Below are 16749 nucleotides of genomic sequence, written 5' to 3' on the forward strand. Positions count from 1 at the left end.
CCTGGGGTTGCAGGTTTTGACCCCCAGCTTTTTTGGTTTCCATTTTTCCATCCCTTCACTTTCAGTCTGTATTCTTATATCCGAAATTAGCCTCTTGTCAGCGGCATACTCGTGGCTTTTGGTTTTTTATCTATTCAGTTATTCTTTTGTTGAATTTAGTCTGTTTTACAGTTAAAGTAATTATTGATAGCCCTGACCAGTTTGGCTCAGTGGATAGAGCATCGGCCTGTGGACTGAAAGGTCCCAGGTTCGATTCCGGTCAAGGGCATGTACCTTGGTTTCGGGCACATCCCCAGTGGGGGGTGTGTAGGAGGCAGCTGATCGATGTTTCTCTCTCATCGATGTTTCTAACTCTCTATCCCTCTCCCTTCCTCTCTGTAAAAGATCAATAAATTATATTTTTTTAAGTAATTATTGATAGGTATGTGCTTATTGCCATTTAATTGTTTTGTGGCTCTTGTTACTTCCTATGTTCCTTTCTTCTTCTCTTGCTCTCCTCTTACTAGTAGTTGTGGTTTGATGACTTTCTTTGGTGGCATGCTTGGGTCCCTTTCTCATTACCATTTGTGCATCTACTATAGGTGTTTGCTTTGTGGTTTACATGAGGCTTACATATAACAATCTATATTTATGTTTGTTTTAAGTTGGTAGCTTAAGTTTAAATACATTCTAAAGCTCTACATTTTTACTCTCTCCCCACTCGTGTTTTATGTTTTCAATGTAACATTTCACATCTTTTTATCTTTTGTATCCCTTAATTATTGTAGTGATAGTCATTTTTACTATTTTTGTCTTTTAACCTTCATAGTAGCTCGGTAAGTGATTAGTCCACTAATGTTACTATATATTTACTTACCTTTATGATTATACTTTCATGTTTTCTTGTTACTAATTGGCACCCTTTATTTCAGTTTAAAGAAGTCCCTTTAACTTTTTATAAGGCTGATCTAATCATGATGAAGACCTTTAGCTTTTTTTTTTTTTTTTTTTAAGCTGCCCTCTGTGAAAAGGAGTTCTAACTCATCTCCCAGCTCACTTCATCTCAAGCTTTTGCTTGTCTAGAAAAAACTCACTCCTTCGAGTCTGGATAATAACTTTACCAGGTGGAATATTCTTAGTGCTAAGTTTTTTTCTTTCAGCACTTTGTTAAAAATAAGCAAACACGTCTCTCAAAGTTTAGTTTTTTATTGAATGTGTTACAAAAGAAATTTAGTCAAAAGACCAGAGCCCGTGACATCATCAGACTCTGGATTCTTCTTTCTTTGCTTCCACTTTCTCCTCCTCAGCTGGGGCAGCAGTGGTGGAGGGGGCAGGATCTTCTGCTGGGGCAGGTCCATCTGCCCCTCATTGCAGATGAGATTCCCAGTGTTGACATTGGCCAGAGCCTTTGCAAACAAGCCTGGCCAGAAAGGTTCAACGTTTACTCCAGCTGCTTTGATGAGGGCATTGATCTTATCCTCCATCACTGGCTCCGCGTCGTCGTGCAGGAGAAGGGCCATCGTGCAGGATAGTGGCCGGGTAGATGCAGCTCCGAGATGGAGGCCTTGGTGTGGGCAGCTCCTGGGTGGGTGAGCGCTGCCGGGAGTGGTGCTAGTTGCCAGGTGAAGTGAGGGCGGGCCTCCTCCTCAGCTTCCTTGGAAGGACGGAGCACCTTACCAGCAGCTGGGGAAAGGGAGATATGTTTGTTATCTTGATTGTAGTGTTAGTTTTTCAGAGTATATCTATGTCTAAGTTCATCAAATTGTGTACTTTATGTGCAGTTAATGTCAGGTATACCTCAAAGCTGTTTTTAAATTTTTATTTTGGAGAATAAAAAGTTGTTAATATGCAAGAACTCAAGAATTATTGTTTTCATGAGCCCTTCTTGAGGCAACCAATCGATGTGTCTACTAGAAAATAAGCTTCAGACAACAAAAATGACTAGAAAGACATTTATACACGCATACCTCGTTTTATTGCACTTCACTGATGCTGTGCTTTTTACAAATTAAAGGCAAGACTCCACCAGCCAAAAGATTACAACTCACTTTATTTTGATACTTTATAGCAGTGGTCTGAACCACATCTGCAGTATCTCCAAGGTATGCATGTATAAATACACAGTTTATGGTAGAGAACTAGGAGTAAATGAGGGTTAGAAGGCAAAGTACAGGATGTATTGGCTACGTGCTCTGCTAAGGCAGATAGAGTACAACTGTTAAAGTGCTGTATCAGTGGTTAGAGTGTGGGTCCACACACTGAAGGGTTGCAGGTTTGATTCCCGGCCTCGGTTGGGGCGCTTGCAGGAGGCAACCAATCAGTGTTTCTCTCTCACATCGATGTTTCTCTCTGTCTCTCTCTCATTCTACCCCCCTCCCTTCCTTACAATCTTCCCTCCCTTTTAATCTCTCAAATGGAGGAAATATCCTCTGGTTAGATTTAACAAAAACAACAGTGTGGCACATGAGCAGCTAAAGATCCACATATTTTCATGTTGGTACCATTCACACACAAACACCTCCTCCCGACCCCCACAAAAAATAAAATGAAAACAGGGAGAGCCCAGTCAGCGTGGCTCAGTGGTTGAGCATCAGCCTATGAATCAGGAAGTCACTGTTCAATCCCCAGTCAGGGCACATGCCCGGGTTGCAGGCTCGATCCCCGGTGTGGGGCGTGCAGGAGGAAGCTGATCAATGATTTTCTCTCATCATTGATGTTTCTCTCTCCCTCCCTTCTTCTCTGAAATCAATAAGGACATATTTTTTTTAAAAAAAGAACTAGAGGAGAATAGGAAGGACATTGCATACACTTTATTAAAGATTTTAGTAATCATATTGGCAATATTATTATAAGATAAATAATTATGTGGCAGAGAGCATCCCTAGCACCAGATTATGGTCTTGAATACAGCTTCTCACTAAAGGAAACCAGAACTCTTGAGGAAATGGCAATTCCAGATCTGAAGTAGGAAATGTACAAGATGAGCTTGTACGTCTTGTCATACCAGATTGAAAAGAAATAAAGTCATATTTTGACATACTAGGATTATGTCAAAGGAGCCAACTTGGACAGGTTCACGGTGCCAAAGATGGGCAATACGAGTGTCAAAAATGAGAATAATTGCAATGAACTGAACCTACCACATATGCCTAAATCCATGAGTTCATACATTGAAGAGAGAATCAGGCATCTTTGGAGAAAGTTAGGGAACCAATTCTGAAAGAATCAAGCATATTCTGCCTTTCCTATCTGATCTGTACCACTGGGCAACCAAATATTAAGAGGGGAATTGTCCCTATTTAGGGTATCCCATGTAATAAATGACAAAGAAATGAATTACAGTATCACCATTTTGTAACTCTCGGTGAATTAAGAGAGGCATAAATTACTGACAGGTTCTAACAAAATAGAGAGAGACAATGTCACATAATGTGCCTGCTGATGAAAGAATACACCACCACATGTTGTCTTGGCAAAGGGGTCAAACCTGAGTCTGATCCCGTACTGGATCCAGCTCACAATGTAGGAATTCAGAGGAACTTGTTGAACTGAGTATGCAACAGCAAAACCCAGCCTGAGAAACTACAGATCAGATGACACTGATTCTTCAACAGAAAAATTACAAAGAATAAAAGGATCAGAGGAGGAAGCTATAAATTAAGAGATGTGAAAAACAGTAATAAACAAAAAAAAAATTAAACAGCAAGACTAAACTTTAGTGTCAGGATGCACATTTGGGTAACAAAACTAAAACAAATAGATTATAAGTCAGGATAATGGGTACTTATGGGGTGAGAGGGGCTGTGATTCAAGTAGGACATAATGACAGGGCTTCCGGGGTAAATTGCAGTCTTATTTCTTAACTTGGTGATGGTTACAAGAGTGCTTCAGAGTAATTCACGAAGCTGTATATTTACTATGTATGGTTTTCTGAATCTGCCCTCCTTTCATATGTTTGAAAAATGTTCTGTTTCTTAAATTCCTGAGAGTCCCTAATTCTCACTTTAAATGCATACTGCTGAAAAATATACACCCTGGTAGGAATCCTTAATGGAGAATTATGAGTGGCTAATCCTTAGTTCATCAAAACAGCTGTCCTACCTAAGCCAGACCTGAGGACTAGAGGGGAATGAGCAACAGCCTTGGCTCTGCCAAAGCGTGTTCTGTTGCCAGGCAAAAGGGCCAAGTCACAAGTCCCCCTCCTTACAGATCGGCTGCAATGCCGTCAGCTGGGCCCCTGCTGTTGTACCTGGAAGCCTCATAGACCAGCCATCAGGACAGAAGCCCAACTACATCAAGAAATTTGCCTCAGGCGGCTGTGACAACCTCATCAAGCTGTGGAAGTAAGTGGGGTTCGTGGACTTCTCAAGGGGACAGCCTTCTACTCTACCTCCCATGACAGCCACAGTTCACAAAAAAACAGGATCATCTTTTTTCCTCTTGCCCATAGAATACTGTTTTCAATGTCAGAGGACATCCTTTAAAAAACACACAACTTGCTGTTAGCTGAAGCAGTTTCATTCACTCTTTCCCTAATTCCTAATTGCTAGAGCTGACTTGGCTATGGAAAAGCAGTGCATTATAGCTGGTGAATTGGATAAAACTCTGCAGACTCAACAAACGAAATCAGAAAGATGGAATAGTTTCTCAGCCCCTGTGGAGCTTACAATGTGGAGAAGGAATGTGATCCACATGCACAATAGAGGTGTGGGAAAGCTCCTGGGCTGCTACCCGATTCTCTTCTGATCTCCCCTTTAGGGAGGAAGAGGATGGCCAGTGGAAGGAGGAACAGAAGCTGGAAGCACACAGTGACTGGGTTCGAGACGTGGCCTGGGCCCCTTCCATTGGTCTACCCACCAGCACCATCGCCAGTTGTTCCCAGGTCAGCTCAGACCCCTGAGGGCATCCTGTGTTATTTAATCTCTGAGTGAGTCCCATCAGCCCTTACAGTCCCCTTAGGGGAGTCCTTGAAAGGTAAGAGCAGGGCAACAAGTACCTTTGGGCCCGTGCAGATAGCAGAGTGGTGGAGCAGGTCGTCACGCAGTGAACTCTTGATATGAGGCCACAAGTGGCTTGCCTCCACTGAGCCAAGAGCAGGACCAGCTTCCCCTGCTGAAGCTTGTGTGAGTAGAGAATGGAAGTGCTCAGGTACAGTTCTGAGAGAGTGTTCCCAAACAAGTGTTCCCAAACTTAAGGATGTTAAGTTTAAATAAGGATGGGAAAGTCTGAAGACCTGGGCTCACCTACTACCCACTCTTCCCAGGCAGATCATGAAAGTAAGACCAAGGACAAGCCTTTAATTATGGGCTACCCAACACCCCAGGCCAGAATTAAGCCAGGCCTTTTATATATATCATTTGTGCCTGTTTTGTTTGGTCCTATTTTTGAGAGGTTTTTTGTTTTTCTCCCTTCTCATTCTCTGAACTTGGTTTTCAGGCAGCCAGACCCATTCAGTTGAGAAAGTATAGACAGAGCAGAGGGAACTGAAACAAGAAAGTGACTTTGAAGACATGAAAACTGCCCCCATCTCCTGACTCCTGTCTTCCCAGGATGGTCGTGTGTTCATTTGGACCTGTGACGATGCCTCAAGCAATACGTGGTCTCCCAAACTACTGCACAAGTTCAATGATGTTGTGTGGCACGTGAGTTGGTCCATCACAGCCAACATTCTGGCCGTCTCGGGTGGAGATAATAAGGTACACAGCATTTCTATGACCTGGGGGACAGGGCCCCATTTGTCTTTGCCCACTGGAAAATGCAGTTAATGAGGCCTGCATTTTGAGCATGTGTCCTAATTATATCCTTAAATCTTACTGCCCTTTAAGTTTAAATAAGGATGTTAACTTCTGCATATTTTATTACTGTTTGAGTTAATTCCAATTTTCTTGAAATTTAAAGATATTTCTAGCCCACTGGTGTGGCTCGGTGGTTTAGCATTGACTTATGAACCAGGAGGTCACGGTTCGATTGCCCGTCAGAGCACATGCCCAGTTTGTGGGCTCAATCCCCCAGTGTGGGACGTGCAGGAGGCAGCCAATCAATGATTCTATCTCATCATGAATTATCCCTTTGTCCAACGTATCTATGTCATAGTGACTATTGCGATAGCACAGTGCTTATGTTCAGGTAACCCTTTTTGTACTTAATGGCCCCAAAGCACAAGAGTAGTGATGCTGGCAATTCAGTTATGCCAAAGAGAAGCCATAACGTGCTTCCTTTAAATAAAGGAAGAGTGTAGTACAGTAAGATAACTTTGAAAAAGAGACCATATTACATAACTTTTATTATAGTATATTGTTTACAATTGTTCTATTTTGCGTAGGTATAATGTATAGGGTTCAGTACTACTATCCACGTTTCAGGCATCTACTAGGGGAGTCATGGAACATATCCCTTATGGATGGGGGGCTACTATATTGGTGGTGTGTTTTTTTTTTGGGGGGGGGGTTCATTAGGTCCCATAATTCCTGTAGGTTTTCTATACTCTTCTTCATTCTTTTTTCTTGTTCTTATGACTGGATACTTTCAAATGTCCTATCTTCCAGATCATAGTTCTTTCTTGTATACTGTTGAGGCTGCTTTTGAATTCTTAAGTTTGGTTTCTGAATTTTTAAGTTCTAGGATTTGAGTTTTTATTTTTTGATGGTTTCTATTGCTTTGCCAAAGTTCGTGTTATTCATGCATTGTTTTAACTAATCTCATTTATCCTTGTAGTTCACTAAACTTCAAAAGGATTACTCTGAATTCTTTATCTGATAGTTCATAGATCTCCATTTCTTTAGTGTCAGGTACTAGAACTTGATTAGTTTCCTTTGGTGGTGTCATATTTACCTGGTTTTTCATGATCCTTGGTACCTGCACACTGGAGTGTGGTCTCCTCTTCCAGGCTTTACAGGTTCCGTTTGGTTTTCTGGACGTGTCTGTTAGTAATATCTTTGGACAGATGGGGTCCTAATAGCAAAGATAGACCCTTTGCTGTTAGGATATATCTTTGGGTGAGGCAGCTGTTTGAACGCTGAGGTAGGGGATGCGGGGTGTGCTATTGGCTGAGAACAGCTAGATACAATTGCTGGCTTGGTTTCCTGCCCACGTGAGTCTATAGAATGAACTTCACGGTTGCCTGGTCAGACTTACTGCATGGTCAGGACTGAGTATTCTACTCAGCAGTAGGTGGGGCTGTGAATTAGCTTCCCTGCTTTGGTGGGACAGCACCCAGAGCTCATTTGGGGACCCCAATCAGGCAAGAGTGCACTGAATATCGTGGTCAGGTGAGGTCACTTGTTTTGCTCTGGAGACAGGAACAGCCATAGTCGGTGCTTTCTGTTCCAGTGCCCCTAGAAGCAGGGATGTTTGATGGGACCCACCGCTTCACATGTGCTCTGGGAAGGGTGCCTGGTCTGAAGGCTGTTTTCAGCAGGAAGTGTGGTTACAAATTCGTTTCTTTCCTGGGCTCAGCAGGAAAAGCAGCTCTAAGGCCACTAATGTTCTTTAGGGCTTTGACTCAAGCCAGTCCATGCCCCAACGGATGACATGGCCGAACGGGGCCACTGGCTTTGCTCTGGAGGTAATCAGCTCTGCCTGCCTGCCTTCCTCTCAGCTGTACAGTTGGTGGGACGTGTGGATTCGAGGTGTTCTTGCCGGCTCTTCCTGCAGCAGGTAGGGCTGTGACTTAGAAAAGTAGGCAGAACTCTGGTTTGGGGACCTGAATGAGGCGATCTGCACTCACCAAGTTCCCTGGTCAGACTGTTCCCTGGGACTAGCTGGATTCTGCAGGTAGGAACTAGGTCTGCGAAGATCTGAGTGCTGGTTGTTGGAAGCCCCTCTGTGGTGCTGGATGGATGTCATCCTAGTGCTCTCCTCCCTCCGGAAGAACTGCACCTGCCTGGGGGAGAGGTGCAGTTAGCATGGAGCCATCCCTCTTACCTTTCTAATGCAGTCCAGCCTGGTCTCTAGTGCGGGGGTGTCAGCCTCACTCCCTCCCCTGTTCTAGGACTCTCTTAGTGGTGTCTTGTCCATGAATAGTTGTTCTTTTAAGGGGGAGTGAAATTTGGAACTACTCATGTCACCTCCTTTGTGTAGATTTTTCTTCTGTTTTGATGGGATTTCAGTGAGGAAACCAAGATTAGTCCTCTGTTTTCCCACATGGCTGTGAGCCATGGTTCTTCGGGAATTTGGGCAATCATTCAGGGATCCAGTGAGATGAGAGCAGAGGGAAGGGTGCTGACCTGTGTGTGTGCTGGCTTGCAGGTGACCCTGTGGAAGGAGTCAGTCGACGGGCAGTGGGTGTGCATCAGTGACGTCAACAAGGGCCAGGGTTCCGTGTCTGCTTCCGTCACAGAGGGCCAGCAGAACGAGCAGTGACAAGACTGGCGGGGCCCAGCTCCCCACCTGCCAATTCCTGGACCAACTGACCAAACAGCGGCAAGGAAGCGCTCCAACAAGATGACTTTCCCAGGAATAGTTAAAACTGCAACGAGATTGATCATCTGCCTTAACATGATTTGATATGGTTTGTAATTTACAAAGCACTCATTATGAGGGAGAAACTACAAATGATCTATTATTTAAAAATATTTTTTGGCCATTTTTATGTACCTTTTGGGTTCAGGCATTATTTGGGAGTTTTTGTTTCCAAAGTAATTAAACATGATGTTTATAATTCTACATTAATTATCCTCCCTAAAAAAGTTCATTTTGACTCTTGTTGGTCAACATGAACCAAGTCCCTGCTGGTCTGTCACAGTGTGAGCATCCTGGTGATTGAGTTTATACAGAAGGTACCATGTACAAAGCACTGTAAAAGGAGTGCTGGACTTGGTCTTCAGTTACGGGGACTGTAACCCTGGCTCTGCATGCATATCCTCTTCTGTAGAATGAGACTAATAAAGTCTGCTCTACAGAATGGTTGCAAGACTCAAATGAGCTAATACATGTGGGTGATCCACAAAATGCCATGTAAATGCAGGACAGTACTAACCAAATATCAATATAGTTAAGAGACTGGCCGGAAGGGAGGGCACCATTCGTTCAGTTTATTGACCCTGTCAGTGACAGGAGGGGCCTGTGATGGAGACCATGGTTCTGGTCTAAATTGACCCTGAGCCAACTATCACCTCTCAGCAGAGGCCCTGGGACCCTCGCCTGAATCATCAGTCACAACAATAGCTACCATTTCCTGAGACCTGCTGTGAGCTGGCAGTGCATTTGGGTCTTTCACACATTAAGCAGCACAACAAACTATAAGCATATACCCCCAATTTACTGAGAAACTAGCACAGAACTGACCACTGCCAAGTAGGTAAAGCCAGTACTCTCAATGTAGAATGCGGGGGCTCCTCAGCTGTTATCTAGGAGTGGATCACAGTAGTTTGATACGAATGCTCTTAGACAAAAGGTCAAGCCACTCACCTCAGGAGGCTGTGTGCACAGGTAAGTGTGGGTCCCCATTCTTCTGTTTCTCATCCTTCGTTTGTTTTTCTGCAGCAAAACCCCTGTTTTGAAATAAATGTTAGATTGTAATATATAAAATGGGAAGCAGTGAAACTATGTTGATTGAAGTGAGGATAGAGAGGCCATGGCCCAGCCCACCCAGACTTCCAGGTCCTTTGGTAAAATCCAAGCCTTTGAAGAACAATATGAAAACTGCAGGTGATTTCTTTGTGTTTTTTTCTTTCCTGTTAGAGAAAAGAAAGACCCAAGAAGGCACCTTTGCATACTTTTCTCAGTGGACACAGACTACACTGAATTCTAGTTAGCTTTACATACATGTCTGCCTTCCCTAACAAAACTCTGTGCTCCCCAGGGACAAGTCTAGTCTTCCTGATGGTGCCAGGTACTGTCAACAAATGAATGAGAAGGGACTAGTTCCGTGTCACACACTGGGTTAGTAATAGGTCAGTGGTGTCCTGGCCATGTGCTCTGTGTGTAATTTACACCAGGGAGGATCAGTTTAGATAATCTGGAGGTATATAAAATTATCACTTTCAACAGTTTATGCTTAGAGTAGTAACAGATTCACCATTTGGGGCTAAGAAAAATCCCCCAAATTTTTTGACCATAAACTAAGCTAATTAAGTGGAAATGCTATGTTAACCTTCCAGGACAGTTAACACCCAAATGAGATGAATAAAATGATAATTTAAAAGGTATAGAGAGTGCTTGACAAGGCAAAAAGGCAGTAGCAGCCATCGGTTTTTAATCCTTTCACAAAAACAAAGCAACTAGTGTGGCAAAAGAAACCCCCAGACAACATTAAGGTAGTCCCTCAAACCACTGAATCTGGAAGAGTAGGGCCACACCATTCATAGCCATAATACTTGTGTGGGATCTACATAGGGGGTGCGGGGGGGGGGGGGGGGGGTTCTTATGATCTATTGAGCCCAGGTAGCCCCAAAATTACCATCAAATAATTATCCATTCTGAATAGAAAACAGCAAGTCAATGAGAACAATTGTCAAAACTAGAAATTTCACAGGCTTTCGTTATGAGTTCTACAGGAGAGGTCTCCACTTGCGCACATGAAGGATTAACGGCTGTGATGTTCATCACACTGTAAACAACTAGTACATATGACAACAGGCAGTACCAAGGAGAACAAAAACAAGTGAGGGGAACACAATTATCCCAGCCTACTTGCCAGGCCAAAGGACAGGGAGACAGAATCCAATGGTCTCACTGAGTTGAAGAGACAGATCAGAGTTCAGGAAAGCTAAGCCACAACATAGGGGGCAGAATACTAAAAAGGAGACAGCAAGCTCCTGAGATCTGCAAAAGGGGTTCTTAGAATCTTTGACCAAGTGTTAATCTGCATATATCATCATGACTGGAAAGCAATAGACCAAACAATTCCTGGAAATTCACAGCAGTTCATTTTCCCAATAACTAGAGTGCAAAAACTTCATAAACTTAAGACATTGGGTACTAAGGAAGATGCATACCTTAACAGTAAATCTTAATTTAGGCCTAGAGGAAAGGTTGCTCTGGATCTTAAAGTAAGTTTTGAAAAGATCAAACTGATCCAGCAATAATTTCACTTAGTGCCAGATCAAAGCCCAACACTCTTTAAAGGAAAAACAAAATTTACAAAGTCTAGCAGCCAATCCAAAATTACCAGCATGCAAAGAAGCAGGAAAATATTGCCCATAACCAGGAGAGGAGAAAAGAAACCTGACAGTCACAGAAATGAGACCATGTAACTAGCAGAGTAGTACCTTAAAACACTATTATAAATATATTAAAGAACGTAAAGGAAAAGGAACATAAAAATGGAAGATAAAAAAATGTTGCCAACAATTCCTAGAAATGAAAAAGTCAGTATCTAAAGTGAAAACATACTGGATGGGAGTAAGAGCAGATTAAACACTACAGTGAGAAAGGTAACACTAAGTCTGAAGAGAGCAATAGAAACTATACAAATTAGTGCAGAGAAAAAGGAACTCAAAAGATGAACCAAGCAACTGTGGGACAGTATTAAGAGGTCTGAAATGTGTAAAGTGGAGTCCCAAGGAGAAAACAAGTTTAAGGGGGGGTAGGGGAAAAAAGATATTTGAAGAGCCTGGCCAGCAGGAATCAGTGGTTGAGCATCGACCTATAAACCAGGAGGTCATGGGTCAATTCCCAGTCAGGGCACATGCCCGGGGTGCAGGAGGCAGCCGACCAATGATGCTCATCATTGATGTTTCTCTCTTCCTTCCTCTCTGAAATCAAAAATATATTTTAAAATATCTATATATTTGAAGAAAGTCAGACTTTTTCAAATTGGGAAATTATAACCCTACAGATCCAAGAAAATTGGAGACACAAGTAGAAGAATCAATAAACACATACATACCCCATAATAAAATTGCTGAAACTTTAAATTATACACGCAGCCAGAGAAAAAGACCTATTACATAGAGAGAGGAACAAGTACAGTCGGCCCTCCATATCCGCAGGTTTTGCATCTGGGAATTTATCCAACCACAGATGGAAAATATTCAGAAAAAAATTCCAGAAAATTCCAAAAAGCAAAACTTGAATTTGCCACATACCAAACTATGAAAAGCAGTTTGGAGGTCCCTTAAAAATTAATACTAGCCCAAGCCAGTTTGGCTCAGTGGATAGAGCATTGGCCTGCAGACAGAAGGGTCCCAGGTTCGATTCTGGTCAAGGACACATGCCCGGGTTGTGGGCTCAATCCCCAGTAGGGGGCATGCAGGAGGCAGCCAATCAATGATTCTCTCTCATTGATGTTTCTATCTCTCCCTCTCCATCTCTGAAATCAATAAAAATATTTTTAAAAAAATTTTTTTAATTAAAATATCATATGACTCAGCAATTTCTTTTCTGGGTATTTATACAAAGAATATGAAAACATTTAAAAAGCTATATGAACCCCTATGTTCATTGCAACATTATTTACAATAGCCAAGATATGGAAACAACGTTAGCATTCATCAATGCATGAATGGATAAGATGTGCAATATATAGATATAATGAAATACTACCATGACATTAAAAAAAGTTGAAATATTGCCACTTGTAACAGAATAGGTGGATTTGGAGGGTATTATGTTAAGCAAAATTAAGTCCGATGGAAAAGGACAAAAATCGTATGATTTACTCATCTGTAGAATACAAAACAAAAAAGGAACAAGTGAACTAACAAAACAAACTCATAGGTACAACAAAATGGTGGCACCAAAAAGGAAGGGGATGGAAGAGGGCAAAATGGGTAAAGGGGTCAAATATATGCTAATGAATAGAAACTAAACTTTTAGAGATGAGAACACAATAGGGTACACAAATAAATCATAATATTGCACACCTGAAATTTATAGGATGTTAACCAGTTACAATAAAAATTAATTTAAAATATAATGGTGCTAATTTAGTAAGTAATAAATTTTAAAGATAAATAAAATTAAAAGGCGAAATACAGGCTTTAAAAAAGAAAATCTGAAAGAATGAATCACCAGCAGAGCTGTATTACAAGAAATGTAAGGAAGTTCTTCAGGCACAAGAAAAATACTACCAATGAAAATCTGGATCTACACAAAGAAATGAGCACCAGAAATAGTAAATATCTGAGTAAATATAAGACTTTAATTTCTTTAATCTCTCTAAACATATTGACTAAAGTACATTGTGGGCTTATAGCTTATGTAAAAATAAAATATGTAACAACAGTAGCACAAATAATGGAAAAGGGAAATGAAAGTAGCCTATTGTAAGGGTCTAGTATACCTGAAGGGGTGTCATATTTGAAGACATACAGTAATATGTTGAAGGTGTATTTGTAAATCCTAGGTAAACCACTAAAATAATAAAACAGAGGGTAGCTAACAACTTAATAGTGAAGGTAACATATCATAAAAATACTCAATCCAAAAGTGGGCATGAAAAAGAGAAAAATGTGAACAAAAACAGATGGGACAAATGAAAAACAAATACCCATGTTGCAGATTTAAACCAAAGAATATAGGTCATTACAATAAATAAAAAGCCCCTGGTAGAACTATCGGAATAGATTTTTTTAAAGACCCACTATATACTGTTTATATGAAACCCACTTTAAGCCTAAACACACAGATAAATTAAAACAACAGGAATGACTTTTAAAAATATATAACCACCACCCTAGCTTGTTTGGCTCAGTGGATAGAGCATTGCCTGCGGACTGAAGTATCCCAGGTTCGATTCCAGTCAAGGGCACATGCCCGGGTTGTGGGCTGGATCCCCAGTAGGAGGTGTGCAGGAGGCAGCGGATCAATGGTTCTCTCTCATCATTGATGTTTCTATCTCTCTCCTTTCCCTTCCTCTCTGAAATCAATAAAAATGTTATCTATTCTAATAAAAGCCTATGTGGTCATCACGCCGTAACAACGCATCTCCAGCAGCCTGCGTGCGCAGCAGGTGCACGTGGGTGGGCGGGGCTGCATGTGTGGCGAGGCACGCATGGGTGGGCGGGGACTTGACGCTGCGTGCACAGCTCCACGCAGAGCCGGGTCCTGGCGCGTCCACATGGCGAGGCTGGAGGTCCCTGCGGCTCCACGCTGAGCCGCAAAGGCGGAACCCCCAGCTCCGGCCTACCTCTTTGGGGCAATCCATTGAGGAGCCCTCGATGGGTGGCGGGGTCTACCTCTTTGGGGAAATCGATCGCGGGGCTCCCACACTGTGAGAGGGCACAGGCCAGGCTGGGGAAACCCCCCCCACTGAGTGCATGAATTTCGTGCACCAGGCCTCTAGTGTGTGTGTGTGTGTGTGTGTGTGTGTGTGTGTACTAATCAGAAGGTAGCTGAAGTGTCTATACAAGTTTCCCCCAATATCTGAAAGTAGAGCATTCCTGTGAAACTTCACAAGCCAAAATGGCATAAAGCAAAGAAGCAATTACCATTATTTTATATGGAAAAAATGTTGAGCACTCCCAGACCCAAAAGTAACCTACCAAATAACATGTAAAACTTAAAATAACACTACATATAGTAAAAGCAGGAATTATATGATAACATACCATGCTTTAAACACCCATCAATCCACTCAAGCAATAGACTCCATCTTATCCATTACTGGATGCCAACTTAAAGAGACTCCTTTACTACTAGCAGAACCAACAGTAACTTCAACAGCTTTCAAGATTCTGTGTGTAGCCGAAACCGGTTTGGCTCAGTGGATAGAGCGTCGGCCTGCGGACTAAAAGGTCCCAGGTTCGATTTCGGTCAAGGGCGTGTACTTGGGTTGCGGGCACATCCCCAGTAGGAGATGTGCAGGAGGCAGCTGATCGATATAGACTCCATCTTATCCATTACTGGATGCGAACTTAACCTTCCTCTCTGTAAAAAATCAATAAAATACATTTAAAAAAAAAAAGATTCTGTGTGTAAATAGTACAAATGGTGGGCTCAGGAAAGTTCAACACTCATACAATATATTTCATTCACCACAATCAAAATACTTATGTACAGTTTTACACTAAACATGACACCCATATACGCGCTCTCTCAGATTTTTCTGATACCTTGGGACACATATTGCTAATGGATACACAAAAGAAACCGAGATAAAGCACAGACACTCACAGACACAGCTCGAAGCTCTGGTGCCTGGTGCTGAGATGCTGGGTGTCGGTCCTGGGGAGGGAGTTTGGTGGTGCCACTCTTGCTGCTCCGAGTGCACGCTGCCTCTATGATGGCTTGCTGCAAAATAAACAGTGAACACACTTTTTGCTTTTTGACGTTTTCATAAAAATGAAAATCCTCTTCAGATTTCTTTCATTTGGTAAAAACAGATAATGTAGGTCTTTCATAAAAACGAAGCAGCATAACATGAACTTCCAAAGAGCAGGAGATACCTGTATTAATATAAGATAAAAGGACTTCAGAACAAGAAATATCAGGGATAAAGAGTAACATTAAAAAAAGGAACATGAATTCATCAAGATTACATAACAATCCTAAATGTGTATGCACCTAAAATAGAGCTTCAAAATATGTGAAACAAAAACTGACAGAACTGAAGAGAAATAATCCAGTTACAGCTGGAGATCTCAGCACTCCTCTTTCAGTAACAGAACAAGTAGATCCCGCAAAATCAGTAAGTTTATAGAACATAAAAAACCTATCACTCAATGACGTAACTGGCATTTATAGAACATTCTACCCAGTGGCACTTAAATGCATTCTTTTCAAGTGCATCTGGAATAATCATCAAGACAGACTAATTTCTGGACCCTAAAACGAACTTTAACAAATCTAAAGAGAACTGAAATCATATAAAACATATTATCTGACTATAATGAAAGTTAATTAGAAATCAATAATAGAAATACATTTGGAAAATCTTCAAATATTTGGAAATTTAAGCAATACACATAGAGATAATTCATAGGCCAAAGGAAAAAATCACAATAAAAATAGTTACCTTTAGCCCTAGCCGGTTGCCCAGTGGTTACAGCATTGGCCCTCAGACTGAAGGGTCACAGTTCTATTCTGGTCAAGGGCACAAATGTCCTTTGCAAGCTCGATCCTCAGCCAGGGTCCGGGAGTGTGCAGGAGGCAACCAATCAATGTGTCTCACATCAATGTTTCTTTCTGTCTCTCCCCTTTGCTTCCACTCTCTCTAAAAATCAATGGGAAAAAAATATTCTCGGGTGAGGATTAAAAAAATAAAAAATCTACCCAGCTGGTGTCGCTCAGTGGTTGAGCATCAACCCAGGAACCAAGAGGCAACCAGTTAGAATCCTGGTCAGGGCATATGTGGGCTTGATCTGCTCATGGGGGGCATGCAGAAGGGAGCCGATCGATGATGTTTCTCTCTCATCAATGTTTCTATGTCCCTTCCTCTTTCTCTAAAAATCAATTTAAAAAAATATTTTCAAAAAATAAAAAATCCACCCGGCTGGCATGGCTCAGTGGTTGAGCATTGACCTGTGAACTCAAGGGTCCCGGGTTCAATTCCCGGTCAGGGCTCATGCCCGGGTTGCGGGCTCGATCCCCAGTGGGGGGCATGCAGGAGGCAGCTGATCCTTGATTCTCTCTCATGGATGTTTCTTTCTCTCTTCTCTTCTCTTCTCTTCTCTTCTCTCCTCTCCTCTCTCTCTCTCCCATCCTCTCTCTCTAAACAAATCAATTAAAAAAAATTTTTTTAATAAAAAAATAAAAAGACCCTGAGTTTATGATAGAAATAAAATTTTGGAGGTAGCTAGGACACCAAATGTACTTTGAAAATTAGTAAACAAATAGAAAAAAAATCATGTATTTTGCCTTTCCTGTATAAACTATATTAAGGAACAA

At 41.8% G+C, this 16749-nt stretch overlaps 2 protein-coding genes across 3 annotated transcripts in view; one reads left to right on the forward strand and one right to left on the reverse strand.

Moving 5' to 3' along the window:
- SEC13 (SEC13 homolog, nuclear pore and COPII coat complex component) overlaps positions 1–8649 on the forward strand; it is a 27681-nt gene extending 19032 nt beyond the window's left edge. For both annotated transcript variants that reach the window (XM_006083844.3, XM_023749663.1), the window contains exons 6-9: positions 4189–4322; positions 4738–4861; positions 5529–5675; positions 8227–8649. In XM_006083844.3, coding sequence (XP_006083906.1) covers positions 4189–4322; positions 4738–4861; positions 5529–5675; positions 8227–8340 — 519 coding nt within the window. In that variant the 3' untranslated portion in view covers positions 8341–8649. The remainder of the gene's footprint in view (positions 1–4188; positions 4323–4737; positions 4862–5528; positions 5676–8226) is intronic.
- Positions 1170–16749, reverse strand: part of TATDN2 (TatD DNase domain containing 2) — a 57015-nt gene continuing 41435 nt past the window's right edge. The window contains exons 9-13 of the transcript XR_002828005.1: positions 15037–15153; positions 9388–9470; positions 8205–8446; positions 7706–7861; positions 1170–1662 (exon numbers count right to left, since the gene is read on the reverse strand). The gene's annotated coding sequence lies outside the window, so the exon portion shown is untranslated. The remainder of the gene's footprint in view (positions 1663–7705; positions 7862–8204; positions 8447–9387; positions 9471–15036; positions 15154–16749) is intronic.

The sequence above is a fragment of the Myotis lucifugus genome, unplaced genomic scaffold (genome assembly GCF_000147115.1).
Source record: "Myotis lucifugus unplaced genomic scaffold, Myoluc2.0 scaffold_8, whole genome shotgun sequence".
NCBI classification, from domain to species: Eukaryota; Metazoa; Chordata; class Mammalia; order Chiroptera; family Vespertilionidae; genus Myotis; species Myotis lucifugus.